The sequence below is a fragment of the Leptonychotes weddellii genome, chromosome 9, assembly GCF_054177405.1.
Source record: "Leptonychotes weddellii isolate Sample4059 chromosome 9, ASM5417740v2, whole genome shotgun sequence".
Taxonomy (NCBI): domain Eukaryota; kingdom Metazoa; phylum Chordata; class Mammalia; order Carnivora; family Phocidae; genus Leptonychotes; species Leptonychotes weddellii.
In genome coordinates this window covers 31,962,351-31,985,471 of record NC_138377.1, presented here as the reverse complement: position 1 = coordinate 31,985,471, position 23,121 = coordinate 31,962,351, and the positions used below count along the sequence as shown (strand labels likewise).

Genomic DNA, 23,121 nt, shown 5'->3' with positions numbered 1-23,121 from the left:
AGTAATTCCATGTCTGGCTATCTACCTAAAGAAAATGAAAACAATAATTCAAAAAGATATGCAACCGCATGTTCATCACAGCATTACTTATAATAGCCAATATATGGAAACAACCTAAATGAATAGATAAAGAAAATATGGGGTATATACACAATGGAGGAGTATTCAGTCATTAAAAAAATTGAAATCTTGCCATTTGCAATGGCACAGATGGACCTTGAAGGTATTATGTTAAGTGAAATAAGTTAGAGACAAATACGATATGATCTCACTTACATGCAGAACCTAAAACAAACAAACAAAAACAAGCTCGTAGATACAGAGAACAGATTGGTGGTTGCTGGGGGTGGGGGGGTGGGGGAGGGGGGAGGTTGGTGAAATGGGTAAAGAGAATTAAAAGATACAACCTTCTAGTCATAAAATAAATAAGTCATAGGAATGTGATGTACAGCTTGGTGACTATAGCTAATAATACCTGTATTGCATATTTGAAAGTTCCTAAGAGAGCAGATCTTAAAAATTCTCATCATAAGAAAAATAAATTATGTAACTGTATGTGGTGATAGATGTGAACTAGACTTATGGGGTGATCATTTCACAATATATACAAATTTTGAACCATGTTGTGTATCTGAAACTAAGGTTATATGTCAATTACATTGCAATTTAAAAAAAGAACCCTTGATTTATAAAATAACCTCCTACAAATGGATATCATTAAAATTATTATAAAACATTTATTAAAAACTTATATACACAAATATTTTAGCATCACATACACATTAGGTTAAACAATAAAAAGTTCCTGTCTTCGGGCGCCTGGGTGGCTCAGTTGGTTAAGCGACTGCCTTTGGCTCAGGTCATGATCCTGGAGTCCCTGGATCGAGTCCCGCATCGGGCTCCCTGCTCGGCAGGGAGTCTGCTTCTCCCTCTGACCCTCCCCCCTCTCATGTGCTCTCTCTCATTCTCTCTCTCTCAAATAAATAAATAAATAAAATCTTTAAAAAAAAAAAGTTCCTATCTTCTAGTTAGTTATAATCCAACATAAAATGTCATTATAGCTATGTAAAGGACATGCAGTTGCTACATTGAAAAATAAAAACATTTGCATCCTCATAGGAAGGGGTAAGGACATGCTGAGAGGTGGTGGGCAGAAGCAGAGTTATTTAACGGTCCACAACCTCTTTTCAATATAGTCAGGGATTTTTTTTTTTAACGTATTTAATGTTCTCTGTGCGAAGTATAGTACTAGATGCTGGAGGGGATCAAAGATGGGGACCATAAGGTCTTTGTTTTCAAGGTGCTTTCACTTCAATAGAGATAGGAGAAACACACAAATGACTCATAGAATGCAGAATTTGGTAAATGCCATATAAAAATTACAAACAAAATATTTGGGGGAAGGGTTCAGGCAGCAAGATCATATTTAACAGCATGTGAAATATGACCCCCATACCTTCTTTTACCTTCCTTTCTGTGTGAATCTCCTGTTGTTTTCACAGGAAAATTTCATGTGGCCACTCCAGATAGAAGGACCAAGTGACTCCCTCTTTTTCATGCTTGTAAATCAGTTTGAATATAAGGAAGTGTGGAAATTAGACAGAAAAGATAAACCAAAAGTATGTTGTGGTTGGCTTTGAAAAGCTAGGGTGAGGAGACTGTACCTAATTCAATTCCCAATGGGAATTTATTGAAGGCTTTTAAGCAAGGCACAGATCGGATCAGAACTGTGCTTTAGGAAAATTAATCTGGTAGCAGTGGGTAAGATAGCTGGAGTGGAGAGAGACAGGAGATAGGCTATTACAGTAGCCAGGGTGAAAAGCAGATGTAACTGGGGCCTAGAATGGTGGTCAAGGAAGTGGAAAGCAGGATGGATATCAGGCTGGAAAATCCGTAGGCCACCAAATGATTTTTTAACTGCAGCGGGGGGGTGGGGGGTGGGGGAGTGATTAGGGGACTTAGAGAAACCTCAAACAAACAAACAAACAAACAAACAAACAAGAGCCCCTCCATATTTTAGAGATGTCCTCTTGTAACCTAAATGTCTGTCCCAGCTATAAACGCATATAATTTCTGCCTGAACAGAAAGGAGCCCCAGCTACATGGAAAAGATTAGGTCCATTTTAATTACCTGTTGATCACTAACTGTTGAATCCTTTATCAGTTCTTTTCTTTCCTAGCTGTATTTTCTTCCTCCCTTGGAATTCAGAGGAAAAAAGGTAGTATGAGCAATTTGAAAAATCAAGATTTATTCTAAGCAAATAAAGTGATAAAGTGTTATCTATCTACAGTCTAACACAGAACATAAATTCTTTATCATATCCTTTTTAAAAAAGTCTTCCTTAATCCTTGCTATTCCTTGAATTTTTAATATATTTTTTTTCCTCCCTTTACTGACAAATTTCTTACAAGATCAACCCTCATTCATTATGTCCCTTGAATCACCATCTCTCATTCCTTAACTCCTGTAACATGGAGCCCACCTCTACAACTACAAAAAAATCGTACCTTCCAAAGAACTCATGTCACTACCCAAAAACTATGAATTTTCTCAGTTTTAGTCCTCCTTGACTGCTTTCCAACATTTGGCTCTGTAGGTTAACTTCTCAAGCTTGAGACTTTCTTTTCCTTGGTCTTCTTGATTATACACTGTCTGCCCTATTTCCTTCTACCTCTGGAATCTCTCTTCTGCTATCCTTACAAGCTGTATTCCTTCCTACTCTACCAAATGTAATTGTAACCTAAGCCATTATCTTGGGCTGTCTACTATTTATGATCTTATGATATTTATGAACATTCAGTATTCCACAGAATTCCTAAATCCACATCTCTAGCCGTTACCACTTGTCTCAGCTCCAACTTAATATTTCCTTTTGGACATTTCCAAATGATGTCTCAAATTAATCGTATCTGGGGGAGAGCTCATCTATTCCCCCCAAAAGCTAACTTCTCTCAACTCCCCCACATTCATCAAAGATACCATCATTTTCTTGGTACTCGGTTTCTAAATCCCGAGTCATTCTTGATTGTTTCCTCTCCTTGCCAGTTACCACATTCTATCAATCCTGCCTTTGCAAATTCTCTCAAGTCTGTCTCTTCATATCCCTTATTACTGCACTACTGTAGACTCTTATCACCTCTCTCTTGGGCATTTTCAACACTTTTAGAACTAGTTCTTCCCCTTTCTTTCCTTTCAATGCACTGAACACTTCAGTTGGGAATATTAATTTTCCAAAGCCATTTTGTTGTAAGCATCATTCTCTGCTCAAAACTCTTCAGTTACATTCCATTCCACTACAGGATAAAATTTAAATCTTATTCTGGCATTCAATAGCCCCCAATATCTGTTCTATGCTTGCTTCTATTCTGACACAAATCCTCTACACAAATTCTCTTCTCCAGCTAATGTGATCTTCCAATTGCTCCCCAGATATGACATGCTTAGAGCCAACAGTTAACACAATCCAAGGGGCGCCATTCATAGAGAACATAACGTGAATGGTGTCTCCTGGAGCAGTGCCATGACTGTCTTTATTCCCACATCCATTTTGGTCTTTCTGTTCTTGATATACTCCGTAGAACGCTCTCCGCTCCCTCTGCCCTAATTCTTCCTTCGAGGCCCATCTCAAGTTCTATCACCTCCATGAACTCCCCACCAACTACCCTAGCCATTAATAAAAAACCTCTCTCCCCTTAATTCCTAGATCTGTATATAAATTGAACACATAATTTATAATCCAAACTGTGATGTTTGAGAATTACAAGGGGCATAATTATTCTGGAATGAGAGGCATAAACTGGGACTCTCCAGGACAAACTGGAGCATATAATCAGCTACCTATATATTACTCATTTGACATTCAGTATGTGTCATGTGGCAGTTTTTGTTTGTTTGTTAAATGTATGTGTTTAAATGTACATGCCTTATCTTCTTGAGACAGTAAATCCTCTGAGTACAAATCATGCATTCTCCCTCTTTGTTCACCTGGTGCCTGGCCAGTGTCCTACACATAATATACACTAAAAATTATTTGTTCATCATGATGATGTTTTTACTGTTTAGGAATGAAACCTAGGCTAGGAATAAACTTTCAAACTTCTTTTTACACCCAATTGTCATTCTGGTAGGAAGAAAAATTCTCTATGTCCCTAGAAAGAGATCTTATCCAAAAATCTCCTCAAGTTTTTGGTGGGGGCTGGGTCTTAGCCTCTGGCACGTGGTTCTGCCTTGCTGCCTTGTTACTTTTAATGTCCTTGCTCTCTGTCTTGACAGCATACACTTTCCATTGCTCTGCTATGACACCACACAGAAGAAAGTTGACAGCCCCAACCAGAGGGTTTATGTAACTCAAATGAAAATAAAATCACATCTAAAAAAATGCTACTGTGACTAAGTAACCTGAAACCAAATATTTGGAAATTTTTATTTGCTTGACTTATTTTGCTTAATTAACATCTGGCCCCAGCTTAGCATTATCCCTGCTAAACTTTCAGTAATCAAAGGAGAAGGAAGAAAGCCTAAAAACAGAAAAAGACAGCAGGCAGTCTTGATAGCTTAGGCTCCGAAAATAAACTAGAACTCAAACTGAAAAATGAAAGACACGTGGGAAAGAAAGAATTAGGACAGAATCATCTCTTGGGAGTAAATACTTAACAGAGAGCCATGCTACCAAAGAGCATCAAGTCAAAATCAAATGGTATGAATGGCTGTTGGAAAGCTCCAGGAAGGGAAACCACTGTGTTCAAACTACTGATGGGTAGGTCTTCTCTTCCTAAAATTCCTTCTACCAAACCTGTGACTAGAGTTAGACAGTGTTCATCTGTTTTTACGTGGAATAATACAAGGAAGTTTGCCTTTGACTACTCCTCTAAAATTTGGTTCTCAGAGAATTCATCTGTAAACCTTTAGCCTGATGTTTTTGCCTAGGCCAAGTCTCTCAGCAGTTTCTGAGCCCCTCATGATATCAGCAGTCTTCTTTTCTTTCTTTTAAGATTTACTTATGTATTTATTTATTTATTTGAGTGAGAGCACATGCAGGAGCAGGGGAAGGGCAGAGGGAGAGGGAGAGTGACTCTCTAGCACACTCCCCGCTGAGCATGGAGCCCAACTCAGGGCTCCATCCCACAACCTTGAGACCTTTTTTTTTTTTTAAAAGATTTTATTTATTTATTTGACAGAGAGAGACACAGCGAGAGAGGGAACACAAGCAGGGAGAGTGGGAGAGGGAGAAGCAGGCTTCCCACTGAGTAGGGAGCCAGATGCGGGGCTTGATCCCAGGACCGTGGGACCATGACCTGAGGCGAAGGCAGATGCCCAATGACTGAGTCACCTAGGCGCCCCCATTTATGGAATATTTAATACATATATCAGATCTTGTGCTAAGTGGATTATCTCCTTTAATTCTCACAGCAACTCAGTCCATTTGGAAATGAGGGAAAAGGCACAGAGAAGTTAAATACCTTGTCCAATATATCACAACTAATAAGTGATGGAGCTGGGATGTGATCCATATCTGTGTGTCTCCGTGCAACCACTGTGGTGGAAAATGTGATGCTGATACATAGTAGGAAGAAGACTGAGCAATTTGTAAGTTCATCACAGGATAACTGCCACCACACCTGGGCGTAATTATGAAATTAGCCTCCCTGACACAAAGGTCAAAATTTTATCCTTCTCATGAAAATACTGGACGTTTCTTAGATCTATGCTACTCTATGCACCAGCCTTCCAAACCTGTTTCCCTGTGCCTCTGTACTTCTGCACATGCTGTACCCCTGTCTAGGCAACACCCTTCCCAATATCCTCTAATGTCAAACCGGTTCTTAAAGTCTGAAGTATCAAATTTTTGGAAAATCTTTGCTGATATTGTATCCCTCCTTTCTCCAACCTTTCCTAGGCTGACATGCCTGCCCTTTCTCTGGGCCCCAGTAACATCCCTAAGTGTAATTATTACATTCTATTGTGATCACTGGTTTTTCTTTCCCCCTAGATTATAAGCTACTTGAAGGCAAGCATGGAGCAGGTACTCCAACCATTGTATGAATTGAATCAAATTGAATTCCTGAGCTTTAATATTCTCACATTACCTCTTCATTTACATTTTGGGCACTATTTTAAATTTTGTAATGAAAGACTGTCTGATATAGGCATCTCAAGTATTAACTGAGTTGGAGAGGACTAAGAAACCATACTGGTAGAAGAGTCATCTACTCCACTTCAATCCAAACCAACAAACCATTATGGATTCAATTAATCTATGAAAGAAAAAGACAAAGTAGTATATAGAACCAATTGGAGTCAGGAAGTTGTTGCTAAACTTCCAGGAATAAGGTGACAAACTGAACTCTAAGTTTACAGATCATTTCCTGGAGAGCAATGAGGTGTTAAATTGAATGATATTAGGGTACTTGTTCTTGCTGAGTCATCCATGCCTTAGGCAGAATCCTCCTTTTGGTGGGCACAGCATGAAGACATGACTAAGTAATAGATTATTGGTGCATAAAGAAGATATTGGCCTTAAGACAATTTTTTAAACCAAAACTCCTTCTCCTAAAAGTTTTTTTGTTTTGTTTTGCTTCTCAAATATTAAAATCCTCGAAAGCAATGGCCTAGAGTGAATAGGTCATGAAAGTGGGGAGTCAGGGGTAGGCTGGAGGGATGAGTGAAACTATGTGGTCAGCTTATATAATCAATCAAAAAGCATTCCTGAGCATCCACTATGTGTCAGGCATAATGCTAAAAGCTGGGAAGCAAGCATCATGCTAAAGGAGTTTGTAGTCAATGGTGACTGCATTCCATAATAGGGGAAAGAATAGTGTTATTACAGGAGTTTCAAATAGGAAACTAGTATTTGGTCTTCATGGAAGCAGTGATCTTGGAACCATATCTGAGAGACTGAATATGATCTCAACAGGCAGAGAAAGGGCCATTCTGGGCAGAGGGAACAGCACACAAAAAGCTAGAAAGAAGACTTGGAAGAACTTGGTGAGGTTAGGGCCATAAGTAGTTTGGTGAGGCTACAAAGAGGTAATGTGTGATGACAAGGAAAGGTAGCAGAAGGAGAGAGGGGGAGCAGCAGGACACAAGGTGAGAGAAGTAGACTGGGGCCATATTTTAAAAGGCTTTGAATACTGTAATAAGGAACTTGGTCTTTTTCCTGAAGGCAATATGGAATCATGGAGCTTTTAGGCAGTGACATAACGTGATTTATTATAACTGTTGCATTCTTGGCACTGTCTTCTATAGTCACTTTATAATATGCCTCAGTTCCCTAAAACCTTGGTGTGTAAGGTTTAGTTCTCAAAAGTTTCCTTTTGTCAAGAGAAAAAGGTACAAGGAATTGGAAGGACTGGGAACCAGGGCATCTGGGTGGCTCAGTTGGTTAAGTGTCTGCCTTTGGCTCAGGGTCCTGTGATTGAGCCCCACATCAGGCTCCCTGCTCAAGCAGGGAGACCGCTTCTCCCTCTCCCTGTGCCCCTCCCTCCCACTCGTTCTCTCTCTCTCTCTCAAATAAATAAATAAAATCTTTTTTAAAAAATGAAATAAAAAAAAAAAAGGACTGGGAACCTGTAATTCAGAGGAGCCCAAAGTAAGTCTCCCTGCCTCTTTGTGCCTTTGGGAAATTTTCCAAGTCAGCTTCCTAGAAGAGCCTGGTTTTTTGCTCTCTCTCTACCTCATGCTTTCCCTCCCTAACACAACTCTTTCCCCATGGTGTTCTCTCTATGACAGCATGTTCACTCAGTCTTTTCCAATGCACAAAACCACCTAATACAAATTAAGGAACACACTCAAAATATCCAGTTCAGCTAGACACAGATTCCCACCTTGGGCAGGCTATTAGCCATTATTACCAATCCCCTTTTCCTAATTTATTTTCCACCCTTTGGTGGTAACCTCATGCTTACGGCTAGAATTATTTTTCTTAGCATCCTTGAGTCATATGTATATACTCATATATCTAAAACATTGGGTATTATTTCATAAAACAACCCTGAGAGATAGGTATATTTATTATTGTCATTACTTTTTACAGATGAGAAAATTGAAGCCCAGCCAATAAGTGACTTGTTTTATGGTCCTTCTCCTGTTACTAAGATACAATTAGAATGGAATTTAAAAAAAATTTTTTTAAAGATTTATTTATTTATTTGAGGGGGGGGATGGGTAGAGGGAGAGGGAGAGTGAACCTCAAGCAGATGCCCCACTGAGTGTGGAGCTTGACGCCCGGGGCTCGATCCCACGACCCATGAGATCATGACTTGAGCTGAAAACAAGGGTTGGCGGCTTAACCAACTGAGTCACCCAGGCGCCCCGGAATTTAAAATTTTAACTTTAAATCACCATACTATTTCCCAAATATTCCTTGCAGCTTCTAGGTACCCTTTCTCCATTCCAAATCATACTACTCTTTTCAAAACTACCCAACCTTCTTGATTCCTATGGATTTTGCGCCTGAATTTCCTTGAAGTAAACCTCCCTCTGCTGGCCATTCTCTAGGACAAAACAGGAGCTTCTTAACTTCCATTTCCTCCCTCTGTTGGCTTCTCTGAAAATTCCAAACTCCTTCACCTCTCAGAGTTGATACAGGCGGTAGAAAACAAAAGGCTACTCTTGAGTTTTACTATATTGTTAGGGCACACATTAGACGTGGAATAAAATAAAGTAAAAGTATATCTAAAACCCAGTTATATTTGGATTAAATCTATCCCAATCCATATAAGATTTGAAGGATAACATTTCCCCCAAAGAAAATCAGAGATTTTGATATATGTTATGAAAATCGTATATGGAAATAATCATCTGTATATTTCAGCTGGAGGAAACAGAGGCAAAGGGGAACAGTAGCAATTCTCTTTTTTTAAAATGTCATGTATTTGGAAGCTGGAGCTTAATATCTGAATAGCCATGAGAACCCTGAATAAAAGAAAGTCCAACTTGGCCACTGAACTAAAAGAAAAAAAGAGAAAAAAAGAAAAAAGCTGGCTCTGAGCTCTTAAGTGCTTTGGTGTACCAACCCCAAGTCAGGCTCACCTGTGTTCACAGTGAAACGCCAGAATTGCTGCTAATTCATTCTCCCCAGGCAGGTGAAACCAGGTAAAGACAACCACCCCTGTTTCACACTTCCCTTGAGATAATGGAAAGAATAACACATACCTTCACCAAGCAGATGAACTTCTCTTTGGAGATGAGTTTCCCACCATCTGTGAAAACTGGTCTGACGGTGGTACCATAAAGGCTCCAGGGTGCTTCCTTACCCCTTTAAACAAAGGATGAAAATGATAGGTATGCTCTAGGTACTGCATCCTTCCAGCCTCTTGGCTTCAGGCATCATAAAAAACAAAAGGTACTAGAAAGAGGGTGTTAAAAGAAGATTCAAACTGCACTCTTTAGGGAAAACTGTAATCCTGCCCCAGCGATGTAGTTTAGCAAATGTAATTGAACCGTTTTAACATCTAGTTTCTTAAACGGATTCTTTTTACCAAGAAACAAACTCATGCATAAACTGCAACACATGGCATACTTAATATACATTATTGACACCATATGTTTACTAAAGATTCCTATGGGTAGAGTACTGTCACAGAGAAAATTCTATTAGAAGGTAATCCTTAAATGATTCCTACAAACTTTATTTTAAATAATTACCTGTAAGAGAAAAGAAAATAGATTCTTTGGTAATTTTTTTTACTTATTTTACACCACTACTTGGTCATTCCTTTCTTTTTTTTTTTTTTTAAAGATTTTATTTATTTGAGACAGAGAATGAGAGAGAGAGAGCACATGAGAGGGGGGAGGGTCAGAGAGAGAAGCAGGCTCCCCGCTGAGCAGCGAGCCCGATGCGGGACTCGATTCCAGGACTCCAGGATCATGACCTGAGCCGAAGGCAGTCGCTTAACCAACTGAGCCACCCAGGCGCCCCTGGTCATTCCTTTCCAGTGCTAATCTCCTGCTTTGTAGCCTCTATTTTCCTTTCTTCCACCTGTCAACCTCTGAAACCTTCATATTCCCTTAAGGAATAATCACGCTTTGTGGCGCCTGGGTGGCTCAGTCGTTAAGTGCCTGTCTTCGGCTCAGGTCATGATCCCAGGGTCCTGGGATTGAGCCCCACATCGGGCTCCCTGCTCAGTGGGAAGCCTGCTTCCCCCTTTCCGACTCCCCCTGCTTGTGTTCCTTCTCTCACTGTGTCTCTCTCTCTCTCTCTGTCAAATAAATAAAATCTTTAAAAAAAAAAAAAAAAGGAATAATCACACTTCAATTTCTGATGCTGCCCACCTCCTCTCATCTCATTTGCTGCCTCTCTGCCCTGGATATTTTTAGATTTGAATGGAGAATTTCATTGGGTGAATAGCCATTAGCTCTTGAAAGTTCATACCGAAGAATAGATGACCTTTTAATTCAGGTGCTCATTTTAATAAAAAGATACCATATCACTCTGGGAAGTTAAAAAAAGTAAACATGTAGATTGTCTTTCATGCCAAAGAACCTACTCTTTGACATCTTTGATTGCAGTGTATTTTTAATTTAATTTTTAAAATCATTATTGTTCCCTATTAGTGATGAGGCAGAAAGCTATACATCTCCCCCTTGTGGTTTCTGTTAGTGTTTGCCTCTCAGTGTCCAATTTCTTCTAGCTCCAATCATTCCCAATAAAACACTGTTAAAATGATCTTCCTAAACCACAACTCTGATATCACCCTCCTGCTCAAACTTCCAGTGGCTCACTATCACCTGCAGGATAAAATCCAAACTCCTTGCCATGGTCCACCTGAAATCCCTATATTAAAATTCTCTGCTTTTTGAAATCCTGTACATTCTTCAACGCCCAAATTCCTCTTCCCCAATCCCCACCTAGAAGCAGTCTCTCCATTTTGTACTCTTAAACCACAACCTGCCAGTAATTATAGGTATTTATGCCCATCTTATCTCTCATACTCTATTGTGAGTTTCTGGAGAACAGGAAGATGTCTTTTTCATCTTCCTGTTGTCCACACAGTTCCTTGAGTAAAGGCCTCAACAAATGTCTATCGAATTGAATAAAATAGATACAGGCGTTAGTAAAATTAAAAGTCAGCATTAGGTTTTAAAAACAGAGGACACATTTAAAAATGGATCAAGAGAGAGAATTGTATAGACCAGCCTTGTCCAGCAGAAATACAATACAAACTACTTGAGTAATTTAAAATTTTCTAGTAGCCAGATTTTAAAAATAGATGAAATTAACTTTAATAATATATTTTTAGCCCAATTATTGTAACATGTAATCAATATAAAAATTACTGATGAAATATTTTACATTTTACAATTTTTTACATTTTTTTTTATCCCGTCTTCTAAATCTAGGGTGTACTGACAATACATCTCGGTTCAAATTTGCCACATGTAAAAGTGCTTTATAGCCACATGTGGCTACTGGCTACTGTATTAATACAAGTCTTAGTCCTGGGTGACTGTTAGCAGTTTTGTTACCACAGATAAGACCTTTCACCGTTTATTTCTTGGTTTCCTCATCTGAAAAGGGGAGGCATTTTTCTTACCATTCTTCTAGGGTTGTAAAGGCGTAAAATTAGAAGCTGAAATGAGGACGCTCTGGGAGGTTGAAAATGTCATACAAGTGGAAGGCATTGTAATTATTCCAAGAATAGAATGAACTTTGAAATAGTTATTAATCTCTTCTTTAAAGAATCTGGATCCCACAGTCTCATATGCTCCCTGATTTCTTCACTGACTTGACTCCAATAGGCAGGGTTAAGGGAGGATACTGATGCTCCTATTGAATATCTCCATTGGAGTAGCTGGGTATGATGAAGACAGGTTGTTCAGAAACACAAAGACAGATTTTGGATATTCGTATTCAGGTGAATTATATTATGGTGAAAAGTAAGTTGCTTTCAATACGGAGGAAAAGGAAAAGGCAGGGCTCCAATCAAAAGCATTTTCAGCTCCGCAGGATCGACCTGCCATTTTCTATTTGCATAGTGTGTGCATGCCCCGGAGGTGCTTCTGTGACACAGAAACACGTTTCCCACCGCTAATGGGATAAATAATGGTCATTTATTATTAACATTTTAAGTGTTCTTTTTAGGAGTTTTAGGAGATTCTCTGCAGAGCTGTAAGTGCCTCTTCCCCAACACTTCGGCTATTGCTTATTCATCTGCCGAGAGCTGATTTATCACTCTCACTGATATGGAAAGGTATATAAATTATTATAATTTCAGCTTTATGTACGGGGTAAGCTGAGGCAGCGCGAAACAATTCCCTTTCGTGTGTGTTGTGACTCGCCTGTCAGCCTAGACTCAGGAGGGCGCCTATAAGAACTCTGCTCAGTGGGAGCTCCCTTTCGCATTCCCGCCACAGGGTCCACGGTCCCGCCTTCTTCCTCCGTAGGTTTCTGATGTCCCACTCCTCGCTCTGGCGTTGTTGCCTAGGAGACCAGGCCCTGCCCTAACAACAGTGGCTAAGGGGCGGAGACTTCGCGTTGGTTCCCGAGAGCGAATACTCCAGGGTCGAGTACTTCGGGCGCATGCGGCAACCTTCCCTTTGCTATCGCGAGGTTTCGTCTTCCCGGAAGCACTGGAGGATCGTCCTCGGGAACGGCGTCGGGATGTGTGGGGGCTGTGTGGAGAAGGAGTATCCCAACCGGGTGAGCGAGTGGGCGCCGAGAACTTCTCGCTCCCTTGGCCCGGGGCCAGCCCCTGGGGCTTCTCGTAGCCCTCGGCTGGCCTTCCCTGAGAGGCCGGCCGCGGGCCGACCCAGCCGCTCTGCCCATTCCAGTGACCCCGTAGCTGTATTTAGGCACTTGACGGCGGGGGCGGCCTGTCGCCGTCCGTTCCGCCGGTCCCCGCCCTGGCGGCTGACATCAGCCGTCACCCCGCTTCTCTTGAGCTCCGGGGGCACAACAAAGGAAACCCCACCACCACCACCAATCCAGTCCGACGACAAAGGGACACGCCCCGCCCCGTCTCATTCTCAAGCTTGATTTGGTGAAATTCTTACTGAATTCTAGCGCTGCAAGGGACCTCTGAGGCCATATGTTATAACCCAGTTTTGCAGATGAAACTAATGCCCAGAGAGGGGAAATCACTTGCCCAAGTTCACATTCTCTTAACAGGAGAGCCAAGGCCAGAATTCAGGTTTCCTGGCAGTTACTTTTTGAAAAATCTCGGCTCCTCTCAAGCTCGGGAGGTTGCCGAAGCTTGTTTACTCTCATTCATTCAAGGTACACTTATTGAACATTTATGTGTGTAGCTAGATTACTTTGCTAGGCCAGAAAGGGATACCAAAGAAGAAATAGGCAGCTTTCATTGCCTCCTGCGGAGTATGTGATTAACAAAAAATGAGTAGTACAGTTCATAAATTCTGTTCGAATTCTGAGAAAGGGGAGAGAAATAGCGCTGTTCTCCCAAAAGGAAGGTGAACTTCATTTGGGACTTGAAGGCTCGCTGTGACTAGGGTAGAAAAGAAGGAAAGGAGGAGCCCGAGGCTTGGGGAATATAACAAGAACAAGAATTCTTGTAATGATTGGAAGGTAGAAAATCTATAGTTGTTTCTGTTTCTTAATATCTTGAGTAATAAGTAGTCTTTGGGGAAGGATAGATAACAAGAACACTCATGGTACAGCCTCCTTGGAAAAAGGATTAGCATTATCAAATGAAGATATGCATACCGAATGACCCAGCAGTCCCATTCTAGAGAAATAAATGCATTACATATGTTCCTGGAGACTTGTATAAGAATGCTCAGAACAGCAATTTTTGTAGTTGTACACTGGAAAAGTGTGATACCGTCACAGAATGGAACACCATGAATAAATAATGAAAGTGAATTAATTAGAGCAGTGGTTCTCAACTAGGTGAGATTTTGCCTCCCAAGGGACACTTGGCGCTATCTGTAGACATTTTTAGTTGTCACCCTGGGGGTACGACTGACATCTAGTAGGTAGAGGCATTATACTGTCTATTTATGTTTCATATACTTTATTGTGTTCTATTTCATACTTTTTTAAAAGTTTAAAAAATGTTTATGAATCTAGTAATGAACACTGCACTTTACAGAGACCACACGAGGGAGGTGTTTGTAGTGAAGAGTATTAAAGGGATTAGGTTGGATTCTTAAGAATTGAGCTAATCAAAAGACTTAAAAAGTTGTATTAAGTTTAGATTCTACACTTCAGGCATTGGGCATCCATCAAGAAAATCAAATAGGGAAATAATTCTGAAATCTGTTATTTAGGAGAATGAATCTTATGACTGTATATTTAGGTTATGGTAGGGGGGAAATGTAAAAGGGAGAGCCCTACGGTATTTGGGGAGCCATGGCAACAGTAGTGTAGACATGAGATAATGAAGACCTCATCTCAAAGAATTACTAGAACTGAGCCAATTTAATGGAGGGAGGAGCTATAGATGACCTTAGGGTTTTCAATCTAGGCAATTGGGAAATTGGAAGTATCATTACAGAAATTGGAGGCATATGGGAGAGAGAACGAAGATTGGGGTGCACATGGTCAGATTGTTTTTATCATGTTTCATCCAAGATTGAGAATGTAACATCCAAGGAGTCAAGTGAAAATACAAGATTGCAGTTGCGGTGTGAAATTCAAACAGATGAGTTAGAAAAGGATTGAGGTGATTGGGAAACCAGAAAAGTGCCTTTCATTGGCACTTCTTTCTGACTTTATTCTGTTCCAAAATAATTAAAGGGCTGTCATTCCGGAATTTCAGAAGGCAGATTTAGAAATCATTAGTGGGTGGATGTTATTGGGTTGGAGGCTTTGAATCAGAACAAAGAACTTTCTAACAGATTTTCAAAAGCAGAATGGGCAACCCTTGGAGAAATTGAACTCTCTTCCCGTTGTTCAGTAGAGACTGATCATTTGAAATCTGAAAGGTCCTTCCAACTCTGGGAGTTTTCAAAGTCGTGTGATATTTCTGAGGGCAGTAAGAACAGAAGCCACTTTGAGCTTAACAAAGGAAAGGACAGTGAGATGATGGTAGCAGGTATAGTGTACTCATCCAAAAAATTGTCAGAAAAATAATGGATTAGCATATCAAGAAGTTCTAAGTGTGGAATGAGTAGGTAATAAATAATTACCTTTGGTTTCATAAAATTTTCTGGAGATTTGTGGTAGATATTTTTCACAGATGAGGAATACTAGTCTTAGAAGACAAACACAAATAGTGGAAGAAAAAGTTTGATGAATTGGACTTAACAAGAATCAAAACTATCTGCTCTTCAAAAGACATTATTTAAAAAATGGCACACCAATAATAGGGAGAAGATATTTGTAATACAAATCTGACAGAGGATTTGTATCTAAGATATATAAAGAACTCTTCCAACTCAATGACTCTTACAACTAGATAAGATAAACAACCTAAGTTTCAAAAAATGGGCAAAAGACTTGACTAGACACTCCACAAAAGAAGGTACACGTGTAGGCACCATGAAAAGATGCTTAACGTTATTAGTCATGAGGGAAATACAAATTAAAAACTACTGTGAGATACCACGTGATTAAGATAGCTAAAATAAGAAAAGACACGGTACCTCAGGTGGGTGAGGATGTGGAGCAACTGGAACTCACACAGTGCTGGTGGACTAGAAAATGGAAAACTAATGAGCAGTTACAAAGTTTGTATGTACCATATTTTTACCATCTGATTCAGCAGTTCCACTTCTAGGTGTTTACTGAGGAGAAAGGTATATGTTTACACAAGACTTACTGAATCTTCGTAGCTGCTTTATTCATAATAGCCCCAAGCTGAAAACGACCCAAAAGTCTGTCAACCTGAATTCATGCTGTTCGGCAGTGAAAAGCAATGAGCTACCCGTACAACAACATAGATGATTAATATGGACAGAACAAAAGAAACTGGTTGCAGAAGAGTATACTGCATGGTTCTATTTATATAAAATTTTATAGGAATCAGATCAAGGGGTGCCTAAGGTGAGATAGGGGTTGGAGATAGACTGCAAAGTCTGAAGGATCTCCTAGGAAGACAAATTTTTATATCTAGGTTGGGATAGTGGTTACATTGATACATATATACCTAAAAAAAGTCATTCACCTATACCCTTACAGTGTGTGGATTTTATTATATAGGAGCTACACTTCCGTGATGTTTATTTTTAAGAAAATCAAAGAAAAGCACCTGTTCTTAGTAGCTGGAAATTTATACTTTAACCCCAAGGCCTTTTTTCCCCTTCAGTAGTTAAGTTGATGTGCTTGTGATTTAGTATCTCCCAACTATATAGTTAGATTGATTTCTTCGCTTCCACCCACCCCCGCCCCTACAGAGTTAATCTCTTCCTTCATATATAGCATCAAGGAGCCACTCAAAAGGGAGAGGTTAACTGTGGTGCTGGGAATCCAGGAAGACTTCACTGTGGCATCACTTAAAGCTGGTCTTCCTGATAGTTCATAAGCTCCTCGGAGGAGGAAAGAGGTGACTCATCCTCTAATCCTTCACAGTGCTTTTGCACAGTATCAGGCACATAGCTGCATTGGAGAAATGTTGATTTGATTGGTTTTTAGTCACATCAACTGTTAAAAATACTCTATGTATTGGTCAGAAATGAGGTTGAATTAGATTATTTATAAAATGGTTTTCTGAACAATTATTAGTAAGCCTTTGCAAAGACCTCCCTTGAGCTAGGAGCATAAGTTGTTTACAGTTTCTTAGTGATGAAGCAAATCCCTTTCTCTTTTGAATGCCATGGTGTCAGTCTGATGAATTGCAGAGCTTATCTTCTCTGCCTGAATCACACATACCCTTGAGGACTGGCATCTGTAGAGATGAGAGTTTATTCTTGTTTGCTTATTTTGTGTTATTTTTTAAGGCATCAGAAAATGCTATTTCAACAATCAACTGAGCATCACATTGTAAAAGATCATTTTTTTCATTAGTTCAGTATTTCCATTTTGATTGAATTTTAATTCTAGTTTTGTGCTGTGCCTCATTTAATATTGTTGGCTATTAGATTTTTCTAATTTTTCCTTTTCACATTTTATATTATTAAAGCTTCATTAAGTTTCTAAATATCCACTTGCATCTAGTCCTCTCAAACACAGTTGCAGTCCTCAGAGACTTACAGCTTAACACTGCTTCAGTTTTGTTTGCCATAAATAGCCTACTAGAGGAAAGCTAGTAATTTCAAAAATTACTTGGTACAGACTTCAAGCAAGTAAATTCTGGCCATGTTTTTTTGCCTTTAGAAAATTTTAGTCTATTAATTATTTTCACTAAGGGTTTTGAAATAGAAGAAAATTAAATTCCTATTTTTAATATTTTAGGGTAACATCTGCCTGGAGAATGGATCTTTCTTGCTGAACTTTACAGGCTGTGCAGTGTGCAGTAAGCGGGATTTTATGCTGATCACAAACAAATCTTTGAAAGAGGAAGATGGAGAAGAAATAGTTACCTACGATCGTAAGTAGACTTTTTATTTTCGTGCAAGTCTGGGAGCAGATACCAGCTTTTGAAAGCTAATAGTTTGTACCTCCTGATATGTTGTGTTTTATAAGGCCTGTTTCAATATTGTATTGCAACAGAGTTGCTAGTTTGGTTTTTAAGAGGAAAATAAAGATGATGCTAGCGTCATCAGACTGCATAAGTGACTTTTGTAGATAACCGAAGCTAATGATTCAGGTAGCATTTTTTGTTTGTTTATTTTAAAAGTCTTTATGCCTTCTGAAACAAGAGAGACTTTTTTTTTTTTTAACCTTTTAGGATCGTTCGTGTTAGTTTTCTTTTTTTACTATAGTCTAATACAGTGATGTTCTCCAACAGCTCCTGAAGTGTTTAGGGCTGTTTGCTGCCATACTAAATGACCCTGGGATGTTATGGTTTTTTTAGTCTTGTTTCTGCTCTCATAACCTTTTTTGTCTCCTATCTCCTCATCCGTCTGTTGTTTCTTTTGCTGTGCTACCTTCATTTGCTGCTCCTCATCCTCAATACTGGGGAACCAAATAAACTATGTATAATAAAAATGAATCAGTTCTGAGGTTGGCACTCTAAGAATTTCTGTGAGTAAATTAAGTATATGTACATTTTAGTCCCCAGGTGTGACAAGAAATTAAACTGTTCACATCCCCTTTTTGCCTGTCTCCTGGTTTGAGTATGTTGGTATGTTCTGAAATATGAGGAATAAATGTGCAAATAATGATATTTTTTAAAAGGAATATGAAAGATACTAAGCCTTTAGAATTGAGTCAGACTATTGAAAATGTTCTAACGTAGAATAATCCTTTTTCTTTATTTTAGGCATAACCCTTTAAACTCTATTTTAAAGAGGTAGTAGGACATAGTGGTTAAGAGCAAGAGCTCTGGAGCCAGAATGCATGGGTTTGAATTCTGTTTCCAACACTTCCTACCTCAGTAGTCTTGCTAATTACTTAAAGGTGTGTGGCTTTGTTTCTTCACCTTAAAAAGGTGGTAACAATAGTATCTACCTCTTTGGGTTTTGAGAAGATTAAGTAAACATAAAAAGTATTTAAAAGCGTATCTGGCACACAGTAAGCACTCAATAAATCATAGTTATTATATGTTTTTACTATAGTCTTTTGTTACTATTAAATTCACTTTAATGTCTAGCATTGGCTTTTTATTTATAATTGTTTTTAGTAGCACAGTTTCTATAAGTCCTGAGAATGAGAATTAATATATGCCTGTTAAATCTCTGAGTTGAGGCCCTTCATTATGTAGCGTTGCTATGTGATGGATTTTGGATTTCTTATCAAGGTAGATATTATAATGGGTTTCCCGCTGCTGTGTTAAATATATCAGTTAAGATTCTTTTAAAGCAATACCATGCTGAAAATAGAAATTTTACTGTCTTAAGACACCTTCCAAGACTTAATAATTTAAGTCTCTCTGTGTTTCGGCAGATCTGTGTAAGAATTGTCATCACGTAATAGCCAGGCATGAGTACACATTCAGTATCATGGATGAATTTCAGGTAAATGTATAAATGTGGTATGTTATTGTGGGGGAGGGGGAATAATAAAAATACTTTCTCAAATCTACATATAGTTTTAATAAATGAAGTACTAGTAAATAATAAAGGAGACCATCCTTCTCTTCTACTTGTGTACGTTAAGAGAGACATTTTAGACGTGAGTATATCTGTTCAAACCTGTCTCCATAAGAGTCACAAGTCAAGATGCATACCTTACAAATGATATCTTAGGCCTGTCCTGTTTGTTTATGAAGAACAGCACATTGTGGGTTCTTATGAGGTTACAGTTGTGCCTGTTTTTTCCCTGTCCAGTTATGTAATTGCACAGTTGTTGGTTTTATAAGTGTTGGCCTGCCCACTGCCCCCATACTTGCTGAGCATGGAAATTCTGATTAAGGAGGTTATCTTTGTCTTCCCCTGTAGACATGTAGACTCGAGCTACTCTGTAGTCTCAGTTGTGGTAAGACATTTTAATATAATTCATTAAGTAAAATGACAGGTTGGATGTATCAAGGTTGGAGGAAAGAAGCTGGACCACCATAAGGGTAGAGAGTAAGTATTATAAGGATGAGGCCTTGTACAATCGTGAGAGCACATGAAGAATTGTACAGAAGGCTACTGTATGCCTGAGTTGTTGAAGATTCACAGATCTGATGGTCAGGAAGAAAAGCTGGACAGTGGGGCAGAGCCAAGGGTAAACTGGAAACCATAAGGACACACTGGAACCTGTGTCTGTCCCTTACTGCCTCCATTTTCAAGCTTTCAGATTGAGTTACTTACTTAGAGTGAACTGTGTATTCATCTATAGGATATAGATATCATGTTAGAGCTTTTAACAGACGGGAATTTTTTTAAGTCCTTCAAATTTGGGTAGGATTTTAATGAGAAAAAAATAATAATCTTCCATAACAGGATCTTACAGTGTAACCACTCTCATTCATTCATATTTTAGTGTAGAAGAAAGCACTTACTCACCTGTCAGAATCTGGTCTGATATATTGTGGTTAATCTGTACAACATCTTGACCACATCTTAGCATCCAAAAATTATGCCTCGAAAAATGTTTACATGTTATGTGTAACTTAGGGCAAAAATCAAGATCTCAGTGAATGAGTAGTGGCCAAATAGGGGAAGGAGCATATCATGGACTTAATGGAGCAGCTCTGTCCTTCCATGAGAGGAAAGGGAGGCTTAGAGCCATTTTGCAGAAGCTCCTGAAGCCGCCATGAGTTTTTCAGAGCCCTAAATGGGTACTAAGGTTGCTGTAATGAAGCCATTGTCTCTTACTGCTGGGTGAGCCAAGTCTAGCTGGTTTTCCTTTATGACTGAACACAGCCATTTTCACAGCTGCCCCAGAAATGACTCTGGGGTAGGAAGAAGATGATAAAGGAAGATGGCTTGTATTCACGATGCCTAGTCAGTGAAATTCTCTTGGAAAAAAACCCAACTCTTAAACCGGGCTCTACACTTCATCTTCTCTCTCAACATCTGCTTCCCTCCACCTGTATTCTATATCCCTCCATCAGATTCATTTCCTGAAAGTGATGCTTTAGACCACTGCTTTGGCCTTTCCATAGCTCATTTTAGCTACAGTGTAATATCTGACCTGCTCATTGCGGGGTTATCATGGGGCTGGCCACCTTCCCTTTCTCTTCTTTCCCACTAGTCTCTTTGGCTCACCACACATAGCATTGTCCAACCTCAGACTCTTCTCTCCATCCCAGTAGAGAGGAAGATTTTTGTTCCTTCCTCTCTAAGGCTACCCTTTCTGTATTTCCTCACCAATCTCCTCTCTACCCAGCATCTTCTTTGTCTCCCTGGGATTTAAAATATTTCTTACAGTAAATATACTCGAGTCTTCTTTTGTTAAAAAATAAGTTAAAAATCCTTTCATTTCACTCAGTTACCTCTGTGATTCATCTTCTAATCATCTCTGTCCTTCCTTTTGCTTCTTTACTTGAATAGGTCTTTACCCTGTTCTCCTCATTTCCCTGTGCTGCTCTTAACCACCTGCAAACTGCTTTTCATTTTCACTTTACTAAAACTATTCTCTCAGAGGTCTCCTATAATGTAACTGAATGCTATGACCTTGCCTCAGTTCTTAGCTCTTTTAACATCTCTCCTGGGTCTGGTTGCGTCAACCATTGTGGTTTTTGAAGGATTTCTTCCCTTGAGGTCCATAGTGCCAGCCTTTTTTCTTTCTTTTTAAGTCATTTTGAGTCCTCTTTTGCCTTCTCCCTGGTTTCCTTTACTATTGTTCCCTAACTGATTTTCCCCTGAGCTTTGGTCTCTGGTCTGGAGCCTTCTCTTTACTTTCTCAAATAGTGAGCACACACACACTCAGGCTCACTTGAAACCTATCAGCTGTCTCCCAGGTGTACTTTAACACTAACAGTCTGCCTGCCCTCCTTTCTTCCTTTGTTTCTCTTGCCTTTTTTGGCCTTGCTGCCACACCTCATGGCAAGGACCATACCCACTCAAACCTGAATTACTGCAGCAGCCCCCAAACTCTAGTTCTACTCACTGCCGTCAAATTAATCTTGCTCAAATATATCATACTGCACTCTCGCTACTCCCTATGGGATATGCTTGCTGTTTCCCTATCCCTGTCCTTATTCGTGCTTTTTCCCTGACTTGACTAGTTCCTTTCTCTACCTTCAGGTCAACTAAATCTTACCTCTTTGAAGCAGAACTTAAATTCTATCTCCTCCTTGCCTCCCCCCCTTTTTAAGATTTTATTTATTTGACAGAGAGACAGCTAGAGAGGGAACACAAGCAGGGGGCGTGGGAGAGGGAGAAGCAGGCTTCCTGCGGAGCAGGGAGCCCGATGTGGGGCTTGATCCCAGGACCCTGGGATCATGACCTGAGCCGAAGGCAGACGCTTAACGACTGAGCCACCCAGGCACCCCTCCTCCTTGCTCTTGATAGTCCAGCCCATTCTTGTACCTACAGTGGCCTCTGACTCATGTGAATAGCCGCTTGGGAACTTCCTTCTCAACTTGAGGGACACAAGAACTCTTTGTTCTCAGCTTGGACAGCCTACTTCCTCGTCCCCACCCTACCCCAGCACCTTTTTCACTTTAGCAGTAGTTCAGGTTCAAGGTGGGATTCCCCACATTGCTAATGTTTTGTTTTAAATGTCTTATGGGCAAAAGTAGGCAGAACAGTGTTTTAACCTCCACCACCCAGCTTCAGTTTGCTTTATTTTGTATCTCACCATTCCCACATCTCCCTACAGGATTGAGTCAAATCCCAAATATATCACTCACTACTTCTGTAAATATTTCAGTACACATCTCTAAAAGATAAGAATTCTGTTTTTAAAATAACCACAATATCGGGGCACCTGGGTGGCTCAGTCGTTAAGCATCTGCCTTCGGCTCAGGTCATGATCCCAGGGTCCTGGGATCGAGCCTCACATCGGGCTCCCTGCTCCGCGGGAAGCCTGCTTCTCCCTCTCCCTCTGCTCCCCCTGCTTGTGTTCCCTCTCTCGCTGTGTCTCTCTCTGTCAAATAAATAAAATCTTTAAAAAAATTTTAAAAATAACCACAATATCATTGTTAAAGTGAGATTTTCTGATGGCACAAGTGAGGGGGGAGATAGAAGTACAGAGTTTAAACAGAAAATACATTATAAATGATTATAGATATCCTTTATTTTTTTTTAAAGATTTTATTTATTTCTTTGACAGAGAGAGACACAGCGAGAGAGGGAATACAAGCAGGGGGAGTGGAAGAGGGAGAAGCAGGCTTCCCGCCGAGCAGGGAGCCCGATGCGGGGCTCGATCCCAGGACCCTGGGATCATGACCTGAGCCGAAGGCAGACGCTTAACGACTGAGCCACCCAGGCGCCCCTCCTTTATTTTTTATATCACCCCAAAAGCCACTGAAAGGACTATGTGTTTGCCTCAGGAAACCAAAGGGGAACTGTGAGACTGCCTTCTGTTCCTCTGTGGACTAGGGAAGGAGAGGACTTGGGGTCAGAATTAATAGGTAGTAATAGAAGAAAAGGGCCGTGGGCCCCTCAGAATAAAGCAGAGGATCTGGTCTTCCCAAAGGTGATCCCACACACTCCACCCTTCCTTCCAAATCTCTATCCCCGTGCTTTGCCCAGGTGGAGCCTTTGAGGTTTTCCATGAATGACGGCGGGGGGGGGGGGGGGGG

The 23,121-nt window shown here is 40.0% G+C and overlaps 1 protein-coding gene across 1 annotated transcript in view; it reads left to right on the top strand.

Moving 5' to 3' along the window:
* Positions 1–12,483: 12,483 nt before the first annotated feature.
* CHURC1 (churchill domain containing 1) overlaps positions 12,484–23,121 on the top strand; it is a 15,015-nt gene continuing 4,377 nt past the window's right edge. The window contains exons 1-3 of the mRNA XM_006738620.3: positions 12,484–12,641; positions 17,295–17,430; positions 18,888–18,958. Coding sequence (XP_006738683.1) covers positions 12,522–12,641; positions 17,295–17,430; positions 18,888–18,958 — 327 coding nt within the window. The 5' untranslated portion in view covers positions 12,484–12,521. The remainder of the gene's footprint in view (positions 12,642–17,294; positions 17,431–18,887; positions 18,959–23,121) is intronic.